The sequence below is a fragment of the Piliocolobus tephrosceles genome, chromosome 3 (genome assembly GCF_002776525.5).
Source record: "Piliocolobus tephrosceles isolate RC106 chromosome 3, ASM277652v3, whole genome shotgun sequence".
Taxonomy (NCBI): Eukaryota; Metazoa; Chordata; class Mammalia; order Primates; family Cercopithecidae; genus Piliocolobus; species Piliocolobus tephrosceles.
In genome coordinates, this window is record NC_045436.1 from 113,904,016 (window position 1) to 113,920,174 (window position 16,159).

The 16,159-nt window shown below is 38.9% G+C and overlaps 1 protein-coding gene across 1 annotated transcript in view; it reads left to right on the top strand.

Moving 5' to 3' along the window:
- The window catches only part of CDKL2 (cyclin dependent kinase like 2), a 59,628-nt gene that overhangs the window by 22,703 nt on the left and 20,766 nt on the right, over window positions 1-16,159 (top strand). Inside the window, exons 5-11 of the mRNA XM_026446918.1 lie at window positions 620-798; window positions 2,368-2,480; window positions 3,832-3,971; window positions 7,968-8,056; window positions 10,053-10,188; window positions 11,035-11,336; window positions 11,931-12,024. Coding sequence (XP_026302703.1) covers window positions 620-798; window positions 2,368-2,480; window positions 3,832-3,971; window positions 7,968-8,056; window positions 10,053-10,188; window positions 11,035-11,336; window positions 11,931-12,024 — 1,053 coding nt within the window. The remainder of the gene's footprint in view (window positions 1-619; window positions 799-2,367; window positions 2,481-3,831; window positions 3,972-7,967; window positions 8,057-10,052; window positions 10,189-11,034; window positions 11,337-11,930; window positions 12,025-16,159) is intronic.

Consider the following 16,159-nt stretch of genomic DNA (forward strand, 5'->3'; position numbering starts at 1 on the left):
TAAAAGTACAAAAATTAGCTGGGCATGGTGGCAGAAGCCTGTAATCCCAGCTACTCGAGAGGCTGAGACAGAAGAATCGCTTGAACCCAGGAGGCGGAGTTTGCAGTGAGCCGGAATCGCGCCATTGTACTCCAGCCCAGGCAACAAGAGCAAGACTCTGTCTTAAAAAAAAAAAAAGTTTTCCCACAATCTCTTATCTATCCCCATTTACATTCTTGCTCTCTTTGTTACATTTGCTTGGGTTGCCCTTCTTTTTCTTTGTTTATCTAGGTCATACTTAGTGTTAAAGACCTATGTTAGAGCCCACCCCCTGCATAAAAATTATCCCTGACTGCCCCAGCTTCAATGATAGCTTTACTCTCTTAGTCTTGAGAGCAGTCATTAACTGAACAGTTGAATTAGGAATTTGAAAAAATATATTTTATCCAATATTTTTGATTGTTTAAATAAAATTTCAAGTATAAATGTTCTTTCTTGCCCAACTAGGTCCTAGGTTGTTTAGGGCTAGGAGCAACTTTCTATGCTTTTGTTTGTATTCTTTATAGGGACAAGATACAGAGCAGATGCCCCAAAATAATTAATTTCATTTAACATCTGTCACACTCTGCTTCTTGTCTAGATCATACACAGAGATATAAAGCCAGAGAATATATTAGTCTCCCAGTCTGGCGTTGTCAAGCTATGCGATTTTGGATTTGCACGAACATTGGCAGCTCCTGGGGAGGTTTATACTGATTATGTGGCAACCCGATGGTACAGAGCTCCAGAACTATTGGTTGGTGACGTCAAGTATGGCAAGTAAGATAGCAGTAATGGGGAGGAGTAGATTTTTACTCTTGCTTCTTGCTACAGTGGAATATGTTTATGATATAATAAATGATCCCTCTAATACTGAAAGTAAGGCTTGAGTTTCAGGGGCTGTATAAAGTGATTTGTAATCATTTTTGGTGCTTCCCCTTTAAACATTCCTGTGAAACAAGTATACTTATTTTAGAGATGGAGAAATTAAGTGGTCTATTTTATACAGTGGATTGGAAATAGATACATTTATCACTTGTAAATAGAGGTGAACATTGATTGGTTAAATGTGACATTGTTGGAATAGGGAAGATGGAGTAAGCAAGGGTGGAGGCAGAAATATAACTAAGTAAAATGTTTTTAAAACATAAATTGTCTTCACAAGGGAATTCTTCAAAGAAGAAAGGATTGTAGCTTTTACTGCTTTTGATTGAAATCTTTCTAAAATATTTTCTACAATTTCTGTTTTCAGGGCACACTAAACATTATTTATTATTTTCTTGATTACTGAGTTCTTATTTTGCTACCATGTTATAATTTTTGTGCCATTTTATAATTCAGCAATAACCTTAAGCATTTTAAGGTAGTTGTTCCTATGTCAAATGATGCTTGCATATTCTTTGAGTTCTTGTAACTGATTTTTAAGATCGTTTCAAATTTTTTATCCCTAGGCTGGGCGTAGTGGCTCATGCCTTTAATCCCAGCACTTTGGGAGGCCCAGGCAGGCGGATCATGAGGTCAGGAGTTCAAGACCAGCCTGACCAACATGGTGACACCCCTGTCTCTACTAAAAATACAAAAATTAGTCAGGCATGGTGGCATGCAGCTGTAATCCCAGCTACTCAGGAGTCTGGGGCAGGAGAATCGCTTGAACCTGGGAGGTGGAGGTTACAGTGAGCTGAGATTGCGCCACTGCACTCCAGCCTGGGTGACAGAGTGAGATTCTGTCTCAAAAAAAAAAAAAAAAAAAAAAAAAAAAAAAATTATCCCTATCAGCCTTCAGTTCTCTTCATTGTTACTGTATTTATCCTTAGCAGCCACCTCCTCTTTCTGGTATGCTGTTTTCAGTGTACCATGGCATAGCATGGATTGGTCAAGCTTGCTAGAGTTATGCATAAAGAAAGAATGAATAGGCCCTAAATGGAGCCTGAGAGTCTTATTTCCAGAATAAAGTATACATAATAACTGTTTTGGCTTTTCAGAAGGCATTTCCTTTTTATGTCACATGATTGAAGTTTCTGGAAAGCTCACTTATGCAAAATTGGGAGTTAGAACTTTAATAGGGAAATATCTTTTCATGGGTAATTTAAGACTTACTGTAGGTTGAGTATTCCTTATCCTAAATGCTTGGGACCAGAAGTGTTGCAGATTTCAGATTTTTTTATTTTTTTGGATATTGGGATATTTGCGTTATACCATTGGAGCATGCCAAATCTGAGAATCTGAAATCTGAAATCTGAAATGCTCTCCTTGGCGTTTCCTTTGAGCATCCCCTCAGTGCTCAAAAAGTTTTGGGTTTTGGAGCATATTAGGATGCCAGATTTTACACCACATTGCTTTTTTTTTCAGGGCTGTTGATGTGTGGGCCATTGGTTGTCTTGTAACTGAAATGTTCATGGGGGAACCCCTATTTCCTGGAGATTCTGATATTGATCAGCTATATCATATTATGATGTGTTTAGGTAAGGTTACACATCTGTGTTTTAAATTTTAGAGATTGTTCTGCATATTCGTTTGTGCATGTGTGTTTGTGATTTTTTAAGCTGTTGCATTAAAGATTATATATGTTTTAAGTGAAGGTAGGGAGCATATAGGAAAACTCTGTGTGTGTGTGTGTGTGTGTGTGTGTGTGTGTTTTGAGATGGAGTTTCACTGTCCTTACCCAGGCTGGAGTGCAATGGTGCAATCTCGGCTCACTGCAACCTCCGCCTCCCAGGTTCAAGTGATTCTCCTGCCTCAGCCTCCCGAGTAGCTGGGATTACAGGCGTGCACCACCATGCCCGGCTAATTTTATATTTTTAGTAGAGATGGGGCTTCTCCGTGTTGGTCAGTCTGGACTCGAACTCCTGACATCAGGTGATCTGCCCACCTTGGCCTCCCAAAGTGCTGGGATTACAGGCACGAGCCACCATGCCCAGCCCTGATGCATGTTCTTAATCACGCTACCTCCCCTTTCCCCTCAACAGAGAGGAAAAGAGCATAAGTTGTGCATTTCTCTGCACTTTTACATACAGTAAATTACATGTAGAGAGGACACAATGATCATTTATTATTCTTGAGTCAGTAAGCATTTGGTGTAATATGACTACTGTCCTTACTTTCCATTCAAGAGGAGAGACAGAGATTTCCAAGGTTGGTTTAATCTTGCCACAGATTTGGACTTTTGCTGTTAGTGCTTTTGACAGAATTTCAAAGCTGGACTATCAAAATCTTACGCTTGTTGAAATATCAACTTCGTGTTTGAAGATGGAGCTTAGAAATGGAAATAATGGGAAAATACTTGGGGGTAATTCAACGATTTGATTTGAAGTTTTCAGGTTAGAAATTAAATAAGTAGTACAATGGTTTCTTACAGTGGAATTTTCAGGTATATTTTACATTCAACTAGATATTAAAGTTGAGAAAAAAGATAAAGTGCTCAAATCTGACTTTAAGATAAGCACAAAATCAGTTGACCAAATTTTAAATTCTTAAAGGGGTAGAACTGATTTATCTAGATTAGATTATGTCCATATGACTATTAATATTTTTATTGTTTTGTTCAGCACTTTATGCTTTGTAGTTAGAAACGAAGTGCTGGTACTTATATCTGGAAAGTTATAAAATATTTTTTACCTGTCCTTTTCCTATGCTCCTTAAGACTTCCATGTACTACCACAGTAACAGCGTTGTCCTTGGTCAATTTTGCATGTTGACAGAGCCCCAAACTCCATAAGCTGTGTTCCACTATTTCCTCTACTTCACACCACCTGTCTCTTCACCACTTCTGTCATGTTGTATAATAACAGAGATATGTGCTGTTTTCACTTCCAGGTAATCTAATTCCAAGACATCAGGAGCTTTTTTATAAAAATCCCGTGTTTGCTGGAGTAAGGTTGCCTGAAATCAAGGAAAGAGAACCTCTTGAAAGACGCTATCCTAAGCTCTCTGAAGTGGTGATAGATTTAGCAAAGGTAATCATACTTATTGTTTATACTTTATGACAGGGAATTTATGCACTATCAAGACTTATTTTTTCTTTTTTTCCTTGTCTAGTTGATTTTTTTTTTTTTTTTTTTTTGAGGCGGAGTCTCGCTGGTCGCCCAGGCTGGAGTGCAGTGGCTGGAGTGCAGTGGCACGGTATGGGTTCACTGGAAGCTCCGCCTCCCAGGTTCACGCCATTCTCCTGCCTCAGCCTCTGGCGTAGCCGGAACTGCAGGCGTCCACCACCTCGCCCGGCCAATTTTTTGTATTTTTAGTAGAGACGGGGTTTCACCATGTTAGCCCAGATGGTCTCCATCTCCTGACCTAGTGATCCGCCCGCCTCGGCCTCCCAAAGTGCTGGGATTACAGGCGTGAGCCACCGCGCCCGGCCTTTTTTTTTTTTTGAGACGGAGTCTCGCTCTGTCACCCAGGCTAGAATGCAGTGGTGCGATCTCGGCTCACTGCAAGCTCTGCCTCCAGAGTTCAGGCCATTCTCCTGCCTCAGCTTCTGGAGTAGCTGGGACTACAGGCACCCACCACCACGCCTGGCTAATTTGTTCTGTTTTTTTTTTTTTTTTTTTTTTTTTTGAGACGGAGTCTCGCTCTGTCGCCCGGGTTGGAGTGCAGTGGCCGGATCTCAGCTCACTGCAAGCTCTGCCTCCCGGGTTTACGCCATCCTCCTGCCTCAGCCTCCCGAGTAGCTGGGACTACAGGCGCCTGCCACCTCACCCGGCTAGTTTTTTGTATTTTTTAGTAGAGACGGGGTTTCACCATGTTAGCCAGGATGGTTGTTCTGTTTTTAATAGAGACGGGGTTTCACTGTGTTAGCCAGGATGGTCTTGATCTCCTGACCTCATGATTCGCCCACCTCAGCCTCCCAAAGTGCTGGGATTACAGGCATGAGCCACCATGCCTGGCCTCTAGTTGATCTTTTAGGTCAACAATTTCCTCTAATGATTTTAATTTTTGTACATTTAGAAAAAATTTAAATAATTTGATGGGGGTAACTTCAGAGAAAAAGGACTGAAAATTTTACCTGTTTTAAAACTCATTAAGAAACTATTTATTGTTATCTAGCATTTTGTAAATGTGAAAACATCCTCATTGAAAAACATACTAAAAACATTAAAGCACTGTATGATTTTAACGTTTAACATTTAAAATACAAGCCTTGTGTCAATGGAAAAGAAAATAAAAGTAGGATAAGAAAATAAAAAGGGGTTGGGCACGGTAGCTCAAGCCTGTAATCCCAGCACTTTGGGAGGCTAAGGTGGGTGGCACTTGAGGTCAGGAGTTCGAGACCGGCATGGCCAACATGGTGAAACCCCATCTCTACTAAAAATACAAAAAAATTAGCTGGGCGTGGTGGCATACATCTGTAATCCCAGCTACTCGGGATGCTGGGACAGGAGAATCACTTGAACCCAGGAGGCAGAGGTTACAGTGAGCTGAGATAGCGCCACTGCACTCCATCCTCGGCAACAGAGTGAATCTCTCTAAATAAATAAATAAATAAAGGTTAGAGAAGTAGGAAAATATTAAAATGTAGGGCATAGGATGGCTGGGCGCGGTGGCTCACGCCTGTAATCCCAGCACTTTGGGAGGCCGAGGCATGTGGATCACAAGGTCAGGAGTTCAAGACCAGCCTGGCCAAGATGGTGAAACCCCCGTCTCTACTAAAAATACAAAAATTAGCTAGGTGTGGTGGCATGTGCCTGTAACCCCAGCTACTCGGGAGGCTGAGGCAGACAATTGCTTGAACCTGGGATGCGGAGGTTTCAGTGAGCTGAGATTACACTACTGCACTCCAGCCTGGGCAACAGAACGAGACTCCGTCTCAAAATAAATAAATAAATAAATAAATAAATAAATAAATAAATAAATAAATAAATAAATAAAATGTAGGGCATAGGATCATGATCTGTATGGTATTGTCAAAGGGGTTTTTGCTTAGCCACTGGATTGGCTGCAGCCAGTTTACAAATGGCCAATACTTTTTTGTTGTATTTGATTAAGGAAGATGTTAGAGAGGTTTTCTTTCTATCAAGTGAGAATCTACTCTAAAAGTTGACCTTTTTGGGGAATTATTAGCTCAAAAAGTTCTCATTAGTTAAGATTGTTTAAAGTATTGATAAAATATGTACCTCTTTTACTAGGCTATAACATTTACCCATTTTTTTTTTTTTAAATTCTTTAACTCATGAAGTTTAATAAGCTTATAACTAATTATAACAAGTTCTTAGAATAATACATTTCCAGTTTGTTACATAATCTTTTAACAGATGCAAATATTTTTAATTGGTACAAGCTTTATGATCTATCTGTAAGGAGATATAAGGGAATAAAGGTAAAACTATTGTCCAACTTGTGTACCTTGATCATACCTTAAAGAATCATATAAAACTTTGAAAACATTTTATTATGGAAAATTTCAAACAGAAAAGAAAATAGAAAGAATAGTTGTATAACAAACCTTCATATACTTGTCATCTAGTTTCCACAATTATCAACCTTTTGATAATCTTGTTTAATTTATCTACACTTTTCAGCTTTTTTTGGAGTATTTTGAAGCAAATCGCAGACACGTTATTTTACTTATAAAAGAAGCACAGTTATGCAGAGAACTTTTCTTGTTCATTTAAAGCTACTTATTGAGTCCCTTCTATTTTTACTGGCATTTTAGGGGCTTTAATGAATCAGAACAAGACTTTGCAATAAAATAAAATAAAATAAGCTTTGTAAAGCATCTAGCATAGTGATAAGTGCAGGGTAAATCCTTTCCATTCTGTAATAGCCTTAAGTTTTAAAAATTCCAATTAATTTCTTACCATCATAAAATATCTAATTGGTGGTTAAAGTTTCATTAATTTTCACAAAATTTCATTTCATAGTTTGAATTAGGATCTAAATGAAGAGTATAGATTGCAATTTGTCAGTATTTTTTTTTTTTTCTTTTTGAGACGGAGTCTCGTTCTGTCACCCAGGCTGGAGTGCTGTAGCCGGATCTCAGCTCACTGCAAGCTCTGCCTCCCGGGTTCACACCATTCTCCTGCCTCAGCCTCCCGGGTAGCTGGGACTATAGGCGCTGCCACCTCGCCCGGCTAGGTTTTTGTAGTTTTTAGCAGAGACGGGGTTTCACCGTGTTAGCCAGGATGGTCTCGATCTCCTGACCTCGTGATCCGCCCGTCTCGGCCTCCCAAAGTGCTGGGATTACAGGATTGAGCCACTGCGCCCGGCCTTGGTCGGTATGTTTTTAAAACTTTATTTATAAGCTTCTCTTCATCTCTTTCTTTTTTGTTTAAACCTTGCAATTTATTTGTTGAAGAAACTAAGTCATTTGTCCTTAGAATTTTCTACATAATGTGGTATACATGTTCCCCTGTGTCCTGTATTTCTTATAAACTCACAGTAGAGCTAGAACTTGATCAGAATCAGGTTGATTTTTTGGCAGCACTACTTCATAGGAGGTTTGCATATTTCCATATAGAGACACTGAATGTTTGGTGGTCTTTTTGTGATACTAGCAACCATTGATGGTCATTGTCTAGATTTGTGCTTTGTTCTTTATCCTTGATTATAGATGTGTAAAGTACATTGGTGTGCAAGTGTGGTGGATTGCACTGGTAATCTCAGCATTTTGGGAAGCTGAGGAGGGTGGATAGCTTGAGCCCAGGAGTTCGAGACCAGCTTGGGCAACATGGCAAAACCCTGTCTCTACAAAAAATACAAAAATTAGCTGGGTGTGGTGGTGCATACCTGTGGTTCCAGCTACTCAGGAGACTGAGGTGGAAGGATCATCTGAGCCTAGAGAGGTCATGGCTGTGGTTGAGTAGCGATCACACCAGCCTGGGCGACAGAGTGAGACCCTGTCTTAAAAAAATAAAATAAAATCGTTGACTATAAAGAGGAGTTTTTTTTCATATTTGTAAATTTAAATGTAGGTAGTTTTTCTTTGATATGAACTCTAGGTGTTCTTAATTTTTCAGAAATGCTTACATATTGACCCTGACAAAAGACCCTTCTGTTCTGAGCTCCTACACCATGATTTCTTTCAAATGGATGGATTTGCTGAGAGGTATAGTACTTACCTGTGTTTTTCAGGCTATACCAATCTAGGGTTAAAGTAAGTCTTCCACAATAGTCACAAACAGCACTTCTCTTATTTCTGTTCCCACCTACTTTGCAGGATCTCAGATATCTACCACCCTACCCCCATATTCCCTTAGCAATAATGCAGTTCCTAGGGGTGGTCTCCTACATTTACTAAATTAGTGCTCTTGGTTTTCATGAAGCAGTCACTTTATGCTCTTCTTTCTGTCTCCCTGTGGTGACATCTACCAGTTAGGTCATTGATTTCTATGTTGCTACCAACTGTGTGAAGCCATCATCTTAGATGCTGATGTAGTTACAAAGTGCCATTTTCTGTTGCTGCCAAACTCATATCACACCAAGTCCTTTGATACTGCTGACACTGCTGATGTGTTGGAGACACAGTGCAGCTGACAAAACACAGAATAGTGAGATGAGTGGCAGTAACGTGTACCTTAATAAAAGATAGCTAGGTCTTCCTATTTGCTTCTGTACTCAATTAGTTGTGATATGTTGTTTTTGTGGAAGTATATGAAGAAACTCTGGACTCACGTAAGTAGATAATGGTGGGTATTCTTTGATTCTACACCAAAACTCTGATACCATAGCAAAACTTGACAGTGGTAGTTTCTTTTTTTTTTTTTTTTTGAGATGGAGTTTCGCTCTTGTTGCCCAGGCTGGAGTGCACTGGTGCGATCTTGGCTCACTGCAACCTCTACCTCCTGGGTTCAAGCGATTCTCTTGCCTCAGTCTCCCGAGTAGCTGGGATCCTGGTATGTGCCACCACAGCCGGCTAATTTTGTATTTTTAGAAGAGATGGGGTTTCTCCATGTTGGTCAGGCTGGTCTCAAAACTCCTGACCTCAGGTGATCCGCCTGCCTGGGCCTCCCAAAGTGCTGGGATTACAGCTGTGAGCCACTGTGTCTGGCCCAGTGGTAGTTTCTTAAAGGCTGGTTGCATTGCGGAATCTGAAACCATATCATTGAGTTTTTCTTCCTTTGTTAAATTAAAATCCATTTGTCTGTCTTTCCTTTTTAATGAATCTTTTACCCATGCATGCTTTTGTAATATCATGCTTTAGTGATTTGGAAAATATTAGATTGCTGAGTTATGCAGATCTTAAAAATATTGACATATTTCTTGTACAGCATCAAAAATTACATTCTATCTCATAAAAGTTTGTGAGTTTTGGGAAGCTGCTAAGCTCACAGTAGTGGATACAAGTTTAACAGAATTGTAATTTTTGCATACAATTTTGAATTTTATCATTGACACAGTAAGTTCAGTTTTCCTTGAAGTGACAAGATCACTTTATTTGTTAAAAGAAAATGTTTCCCACAGAACCAAAGTCTTAATAATCATAGTTTTTCTGTCAGTATTCCTTTCAAGTAAAAATATCTAGTTTAGTTTGTATCACAAATAATTACACAAGCATTTTTCTTAAGACAACCGTAGTATTTTGGTTTGTAGCAGAGGTGCTTTATGTATGTTCTCATTTTGTCACACAGACGATAAAAGAAGGATGCGTTTAAGAGTTTGGCTTTAACTAAGTTAATACCTTTTTGCTGCTTCATCAGAGACATTCTTAAGCAAGACTGCCTTTAAAAAAAAAAAGAGGCAACTGAGAATGTGTGGCTATCAAGAAAGTAATGACTGCTAGTACATTTTGGTTTTGCTGCTTTGATTCTTGGTAAGGTGTCAGCAGTTTTATCCACCACTGCTTTCGTGTTAACGTGGTAAGAAAGACAAACATCTTTATGTTAAAATAATTAGCGTTGACCTTGTGAACCTTGTGAAGGTTCTTAGGGATCCCCAAAGATCTACACACCATCCTTTCCAAACTGCTGATCTAGGCCAGGATTTTTCTCATTTTTAATAACATAGACTAGTTTAACATTCGGTTTTAAAAAAATAAACATCTTGAAAGTCAATTTTTTTGTAGGTTTATCCATGTCTTACAATTTTATTATGTTTTTATGTAGGTTTTCCCAAGAACTACAGTTAAAAGTACAGAAAGATGCCAGAAATATTTCTTTATCTAAAAAATCCCAAAACAGAAAGAAGGAAAAAGAAAAAGATGATTCCTTAGGTGAAGAAAGAAAAACATGTGTGGTACAGGTAAATGTTCATGTTTCACATTTTAAATTTAATATACTTATTTTTTAAATTTGTTGAGAAAAATGATGATTTTGAAAAAAGTCTTCTGAGCAGTGAGTATATTGTTAACTTTTAGTTTAGTTGTAAAGATATATCTTCTCAATAGATATTACCTGTTTAGAAAACTTAACATATCATGTTCATGTTTTGAGTACCTGTTAGGTGCCAGACTGTGCAACAGTGCTTAAATCACATTCATCCAAGAACATCTAGACATGTGTTTTCATGCACACATACACACACAGACACATGGAACAAACAACCCTCACCCCACTTATCTTTCTTAAAGGATATGAGTGAAAAATATTGTTTGTAGAAATTTATGTAAAGTAAAGCATTTGAAAAGTGAGATTTGGATACTTAACTTAGGTTCGCTTTTCCTAGTAAATTACCCAGGATCTGTTCTTGATAAGGTAATTCAAATCTACCACCAATCCACTCATATCAAGTATACCAAAAGAAGAAAGAGTTATCAGTTTTGTGTTCCCTGACTCTGAATATGTAAGAACAAAAGTGGCATTCTTGATTCTTCTTCCATGAGATTTTCCACTGATGTGTGTGTATGTGTGTGTGTGTATTTCTGAGTGAGCTGTGTGAATTGCATTTCCATTCTTTTCATATTTTCCCAATAACTATCTGAATAAGAATCTGGTTTTAATTTTAATCCCTTAGGTAGAATGAAGAAAACAGGTTGAAAAAGGTGATACTTATGATATTCTGCTCTAGTTGACAAGTACTTTATAAGAAGAGGTGAATTTTTGTTCTCTTCAGATCATTAACCTTATTAATATTTTTATTAATGATCAGGATACCAATGCTGATCCCAAAATTAAGGATTGTAAACTATTTAAAATAAAAGGCTCAAAAATTGATGGAGAAAAAGCTGAAAAAGGCAATAGAGCTTCAAATGCCAGCTGTCTCCATGACAGTAGGACAAGCCACATCAAAATAGTGCCTTCAACAAGCCTCAAAGACTGCAGCAATGTCAGTGTGGACCACACAAGGAATCCAGGCATGGCAATTCCCCCGCTTACGCACAATCTTTCTGCAGTTGCTCCCGGTATTAATTCTGGAATGGCGACTGCGACTCTACCAATTCAGAGTTACAGGTATGAATTAGCAAAATAAGACCAAAAAATTGTTTAAGGATTTATTTGCAAATTGCAAGGGTTTGTCAATTCATCCACATTGTTTTTATTCTCAGAATTCTGGATGCTATTCATTCTTGTCAGGTAGTTGTTTCAAAAGACTTTTTGGCTGTGTGATGAAAATTATTAGCATTCGATCAAAACAATTCACCCAAGTCCTGAGAAAGCAGGGTTTTATTCCTTAAGGTGAAGAGAATCTACAGCTATATACTCTAATAATGTGAAAGCAGGTTGTCATAGTAAAAGAGAATTTTGGGGTGGTTGCTGCTGCATGGTGTGACTGTGAGCCTATAGTAGTATAAGGAAGCTCTATTTGGGAATTTTGCTGAAAGGAGGGTAATGTATTTGGTAGGACTTGGGGGCTGGTGGGAGGCATGAGGGTAGTGTTAAAGAATAGAATGTTTCACCAGATTTATGGGCATTGTATATTTGAGAATAGACATTACATTCTGGTTAAACTGCTTGCTAGTTGGTGCCGTGTCATTTGGTTTTGTGCTTGAAAAAATAATTATTGCTGGTTCTAACCTAAAAACATTTTTTTTTTTTTTGTTACAGAGTGGATGAGAAAACTAAGAAGTGTTCTATTCCATTTGTTAAACCGAACAGACATTCCCCATCAGGCATTTATAACATTAATGTGACCACATTAGTAAGTAAGCAGTTCTCAGTAGTAGAAGAGCAAACACCAGTCAGCTCTAGACTTTTATTAAAATTAAATATGATAGTGAAGAACTGAGAATTTTATTTGGATACACATAAAGTGAAACCTTAATTGTGCATATATTATCCCAACCCATCATAGCCATAAACGTGAAATTCTGAAAGTTTAAATAAGTTTTATAAGTCTGAAAACTCCCTTCCTTCCTTCCTTCCTTCCTTCCTTCCTTCCTTCCTTCCTTCCTTCCTTCCTTCCTTCCTCCCTCCCTCTCTCCCTCCTTCCCTCCCTGCCTCCTTCCCTCCCTCCCTTCCTTCCTTCCTCTCTTTCTTTTTTTTTTTTTTTTCCACGGAGACTTGCTCTGCGCTCAGGCTACGGTACAGTGGCGTGATCTTGGCTCAGTGTAACCTCCACCTCCTTGGTTTAAGCAATTCTCCTGCCTCAGCCTCTTGAGTAGCTGGGATTACAGGTGCCTGCCACCACATCCAGCTAATTTTTGTATTTTTAGTAGAGACAGGGTTTCACCATCTTGGCCAGGCTGGTCTCGAACTCCTGACCTTGTGATCCACCTTGCCTTGGCCTCCCAAAGTGCTGGTATTGCAGGCATGACCCATCTGTGCCTGGCTTGTTTTATTTTTTCTTTAGTAACATAGTAAATTTTCTCACCTTGGTGATTGCTGATCAGTTCTTTTTTAGAGTAGATGAGAATATAAATTGTCTTATCTCACTCACACCAGATTTTTGGTGGCTGTATTCTATTGGCCGGAGATGGTAGCACACATCTACAATCCCAGCACTTTGGGAGGCTGAGGCAGGAGGATAGTTTGAGCCCAGGAGTTTGAGACAAACTTGAGCAACATGGCAAGATCCTGTCTCTACAAAAGTTTTTTAAAAAAATTAGCTGGGTATGGTGGCACATGACTGTAGTCCTAGCTACTTGGGAGGCTAAGATGGGTGGACCTGGAAAGTTGAGGATACAGTGGTAAGCTGTGGCTGTAATTGTGCCCCAGCACCTCAGCCTGGGTGACAGACCAAGACCCTGTCTCACAAAAAAAAAAAAGAAAAAAAAAAAGAAAAAGAAAAAGAAAGAAACAATTCTATTTATTTATATAATAAATATTTATCAATCATTTATTATGTGTGAGACCCTGGAAATAAATAAATCTACTTTTCAAGGACTTCATGATCTAGAGGATCAGCAAATTAAAGCATAGTATCATATTGTATTTTGAGATAGCACAGGAAGGAGCATTATTATTCTCGGCATGGTATCCAGAATGTTTCTCTTTTAAAGTTAGGTGAAACCCTCATCATTCTTCTGCTCAACATACTCCATTAGCTTCTTATCTCTAAGGAAAGGCCAAAGTCCTTACGGGGTCTATAAGTGCCTGCATGATTGACTCCACCCAGCCCTCTATCCCATCCCCACCTACTCTTTCTCCATCAATCTGTTCTACCACGCTGATTTCCTTGTTATTCCTGGAACATGGTCAGACATACTCCCACCTTTGGGCTTTTGCACTTGCTATTTCTTTTGCTTTAGAACGTTCTTCCCCCAGATAATCCAATGGATTTACTTTTTCTCTTCCTTAGTTCACATGAAACCTTATTGTGAAGTCTTGTAACTCATTATGCCTCCCTTTATGTTCGATGCCTTATCCTTTTTTCTCTTTTTTTTTTTTTTTTTTTATTATACTTTAAGTTCTAGGGTACATGTGCATAACGTGCAGGTTACATATGTATACATGTGCCATGTTGGTGTGCTGCACCCATCAACTCGTCAGCACCCATCAATTCATCATTTATATCAGGTATAACTCCCCAATGCAATCCCTCCCCCCTCCCCCCTCCCCATGATGGGCCCCAGTGTGTGATGTTCCCCTTCCCGAGTCCAAGTGAGCTCATTGTTCAGTTCCCACCTATGAGTGAGAACATGCGGTGTTTGGTTTTCTCTTCTTGTGATAATTTGCTAAGAATGATGGTTTCCAGCTGCATCCATGTCTCTACAAAGGACGCGAACTCATCCTTTTTTATGGCTGCATAGTATTCCATGGTGTATATGTGCCACATTTTCTTAATCCAGTCTGTCACTGATGGACATTTGGGTTGATTCCAAGTCTTTGCTATTGTGAATAGTGCCGCAATAAACATACGTGTGCATGTGTCTTTGTAGTAGCATAATTTATAATCCTTTGGGTATATACCCAGTAGTGGGATGGCTGGGTCATATGGTACATCTAGTTCTAGATCCTTGAGGAATCGCCATACTGTTTTCCATAATGGTTGAACTAGTTTACAATCCCACCAACAGTGTAAAAGTGTTCCTATTTCTCCACATCCTCTCCAACACCTATTGTTTCCTGATTTTTTAATGATTGCCATTCTAACTGGTGTGAGATGGTATCTCATTGTGGTTTTGATTTGCATTTCTCTGATGGCCAGTGATGATGAGCATTTTTTCATGTGTCTGTTGGCTGTATGAATGTCTTCTTTTGAGAAATGTCTGTTCATATCCTTTCCCCACTTTTGGATGGGGTTGTTTGTTTTTTTCTTGTATATTTGCTTGAGTTCTTTGTAGATTCTGGAAATGAGCCCTTTGTCAGATGAGTAGATTGCAAAAATTTTCTCCCATTCTGTAGGTTGCCTGTTCACTCTGATGGTAGTTTCTTTTGCTGTGCAGAAGCTCTTTAGTTTAATGAGATCCCATTTGTCAATTTTGGCTTTTGCTGCCGTTGCTTTTGGTGTTTTAGACATGAAGTCCTTGCCCATGCCTATGTCCTGAATGGTACTACCTAGATTTTCTTCTAGGGTTTTTATGGTATTAGGTCTAACTTTTAAGTCTCTAATCCATCTTGAATTAATCTTCGTATAAGGAGTAAGGAAAGGATCCAGTTTCAGCTTTCTACTTATGGCTAGCCAATTTTCCCAGCACCATTTATTAAATAGGGAATCCTTTCCCCATTTCTTGTTTTTCTCAGGTTTGTCAAATATCAGATGGTTGTAGATGTGTGGCATTATTTCTGAAGGCTCCGTTCTGTTCCATTGGTCTATATCTCTGTTTTGGTACCAGTACCATGCTGTTTTGGTTACTGTAGCCTTGTAGTATAGTTTGAAGTCAGGTAGCGTGACGCCTCCAGCTTTGTCCTTTTGACTTAGGATTGTCTTGGCAATACGGGCTCTTTTTTGGTTCCATATGAACTTTAAAGCAGTTTTTTCCAATTCGGTGAAGAAACTCATTGGTAGCTTGATGTGGATGGCATTGAATCTATAAATTACCTTGGGCAGTATGGCCATTTTCACAATATTGATTCTGCCTATCCATGAGCATGGTATGTTCTTCCATTTGTTTGTGTCCTCTTTGATTTCACTGAGCAGTGGTTTGTAGTTCTCCTTGAAGAGGTCCTTTACATCCCTTGTAAGTTGGATTCCTAGGTATTTTATTCTCTTTGAAGCAATTGTGAAGTTCATTCCTGATTTGGCTCTCTGCTTGTCTGTTACTGGTGTATAAGAATGCTTGTGATTTTTGCACATTAATTTTGTATCCTGAGACTTTGCTGAAGTTGCTTATCAGCTTAAGAAGATTTTGGGCTGAGACAATGGGGTTTTCTAAATACACAATCATGTCATCTGCAAACAGGGACAATTTGACTTCCTCTTTTCCTAACTGAATACCCTTGATTTCTTTCTCTTGCCTGATTGCCCTAGCCAGAACTTCCAACACTATGTTGAATAGGAGTGGTGAGAGAGGGCATCCCTGTCTTGTGCCAGTTTTCAAAGGGAACTTTTCCAGTTTTTGCCCATTCAGTATGATATTAGCTGTGGGTTTGTCATAAATAGCTCTTATTATTTTGAGGTACGTTCCATCAATACCGAATTTGTTGAGCGTTTTTAGCATGAAGGGCTGTTGAATTTTGTCAAAAGCCTTTTCTGCATCTATTGAGATAATCATGTGGTTCTTGTCTTTGGTTCTGTTGATATGCTGGATTACGTTGATTGATTTGCGAATGTTGAACCAGCCTTGCATCCCAGGGATGAAGCCCACTTGATCATGGTGGATAAGCTTTTTGATGTGCTGCTGAATCCGGTTTGCCAGTATTTTATTGAGGATTTTTGCATCGATGTTCATCAG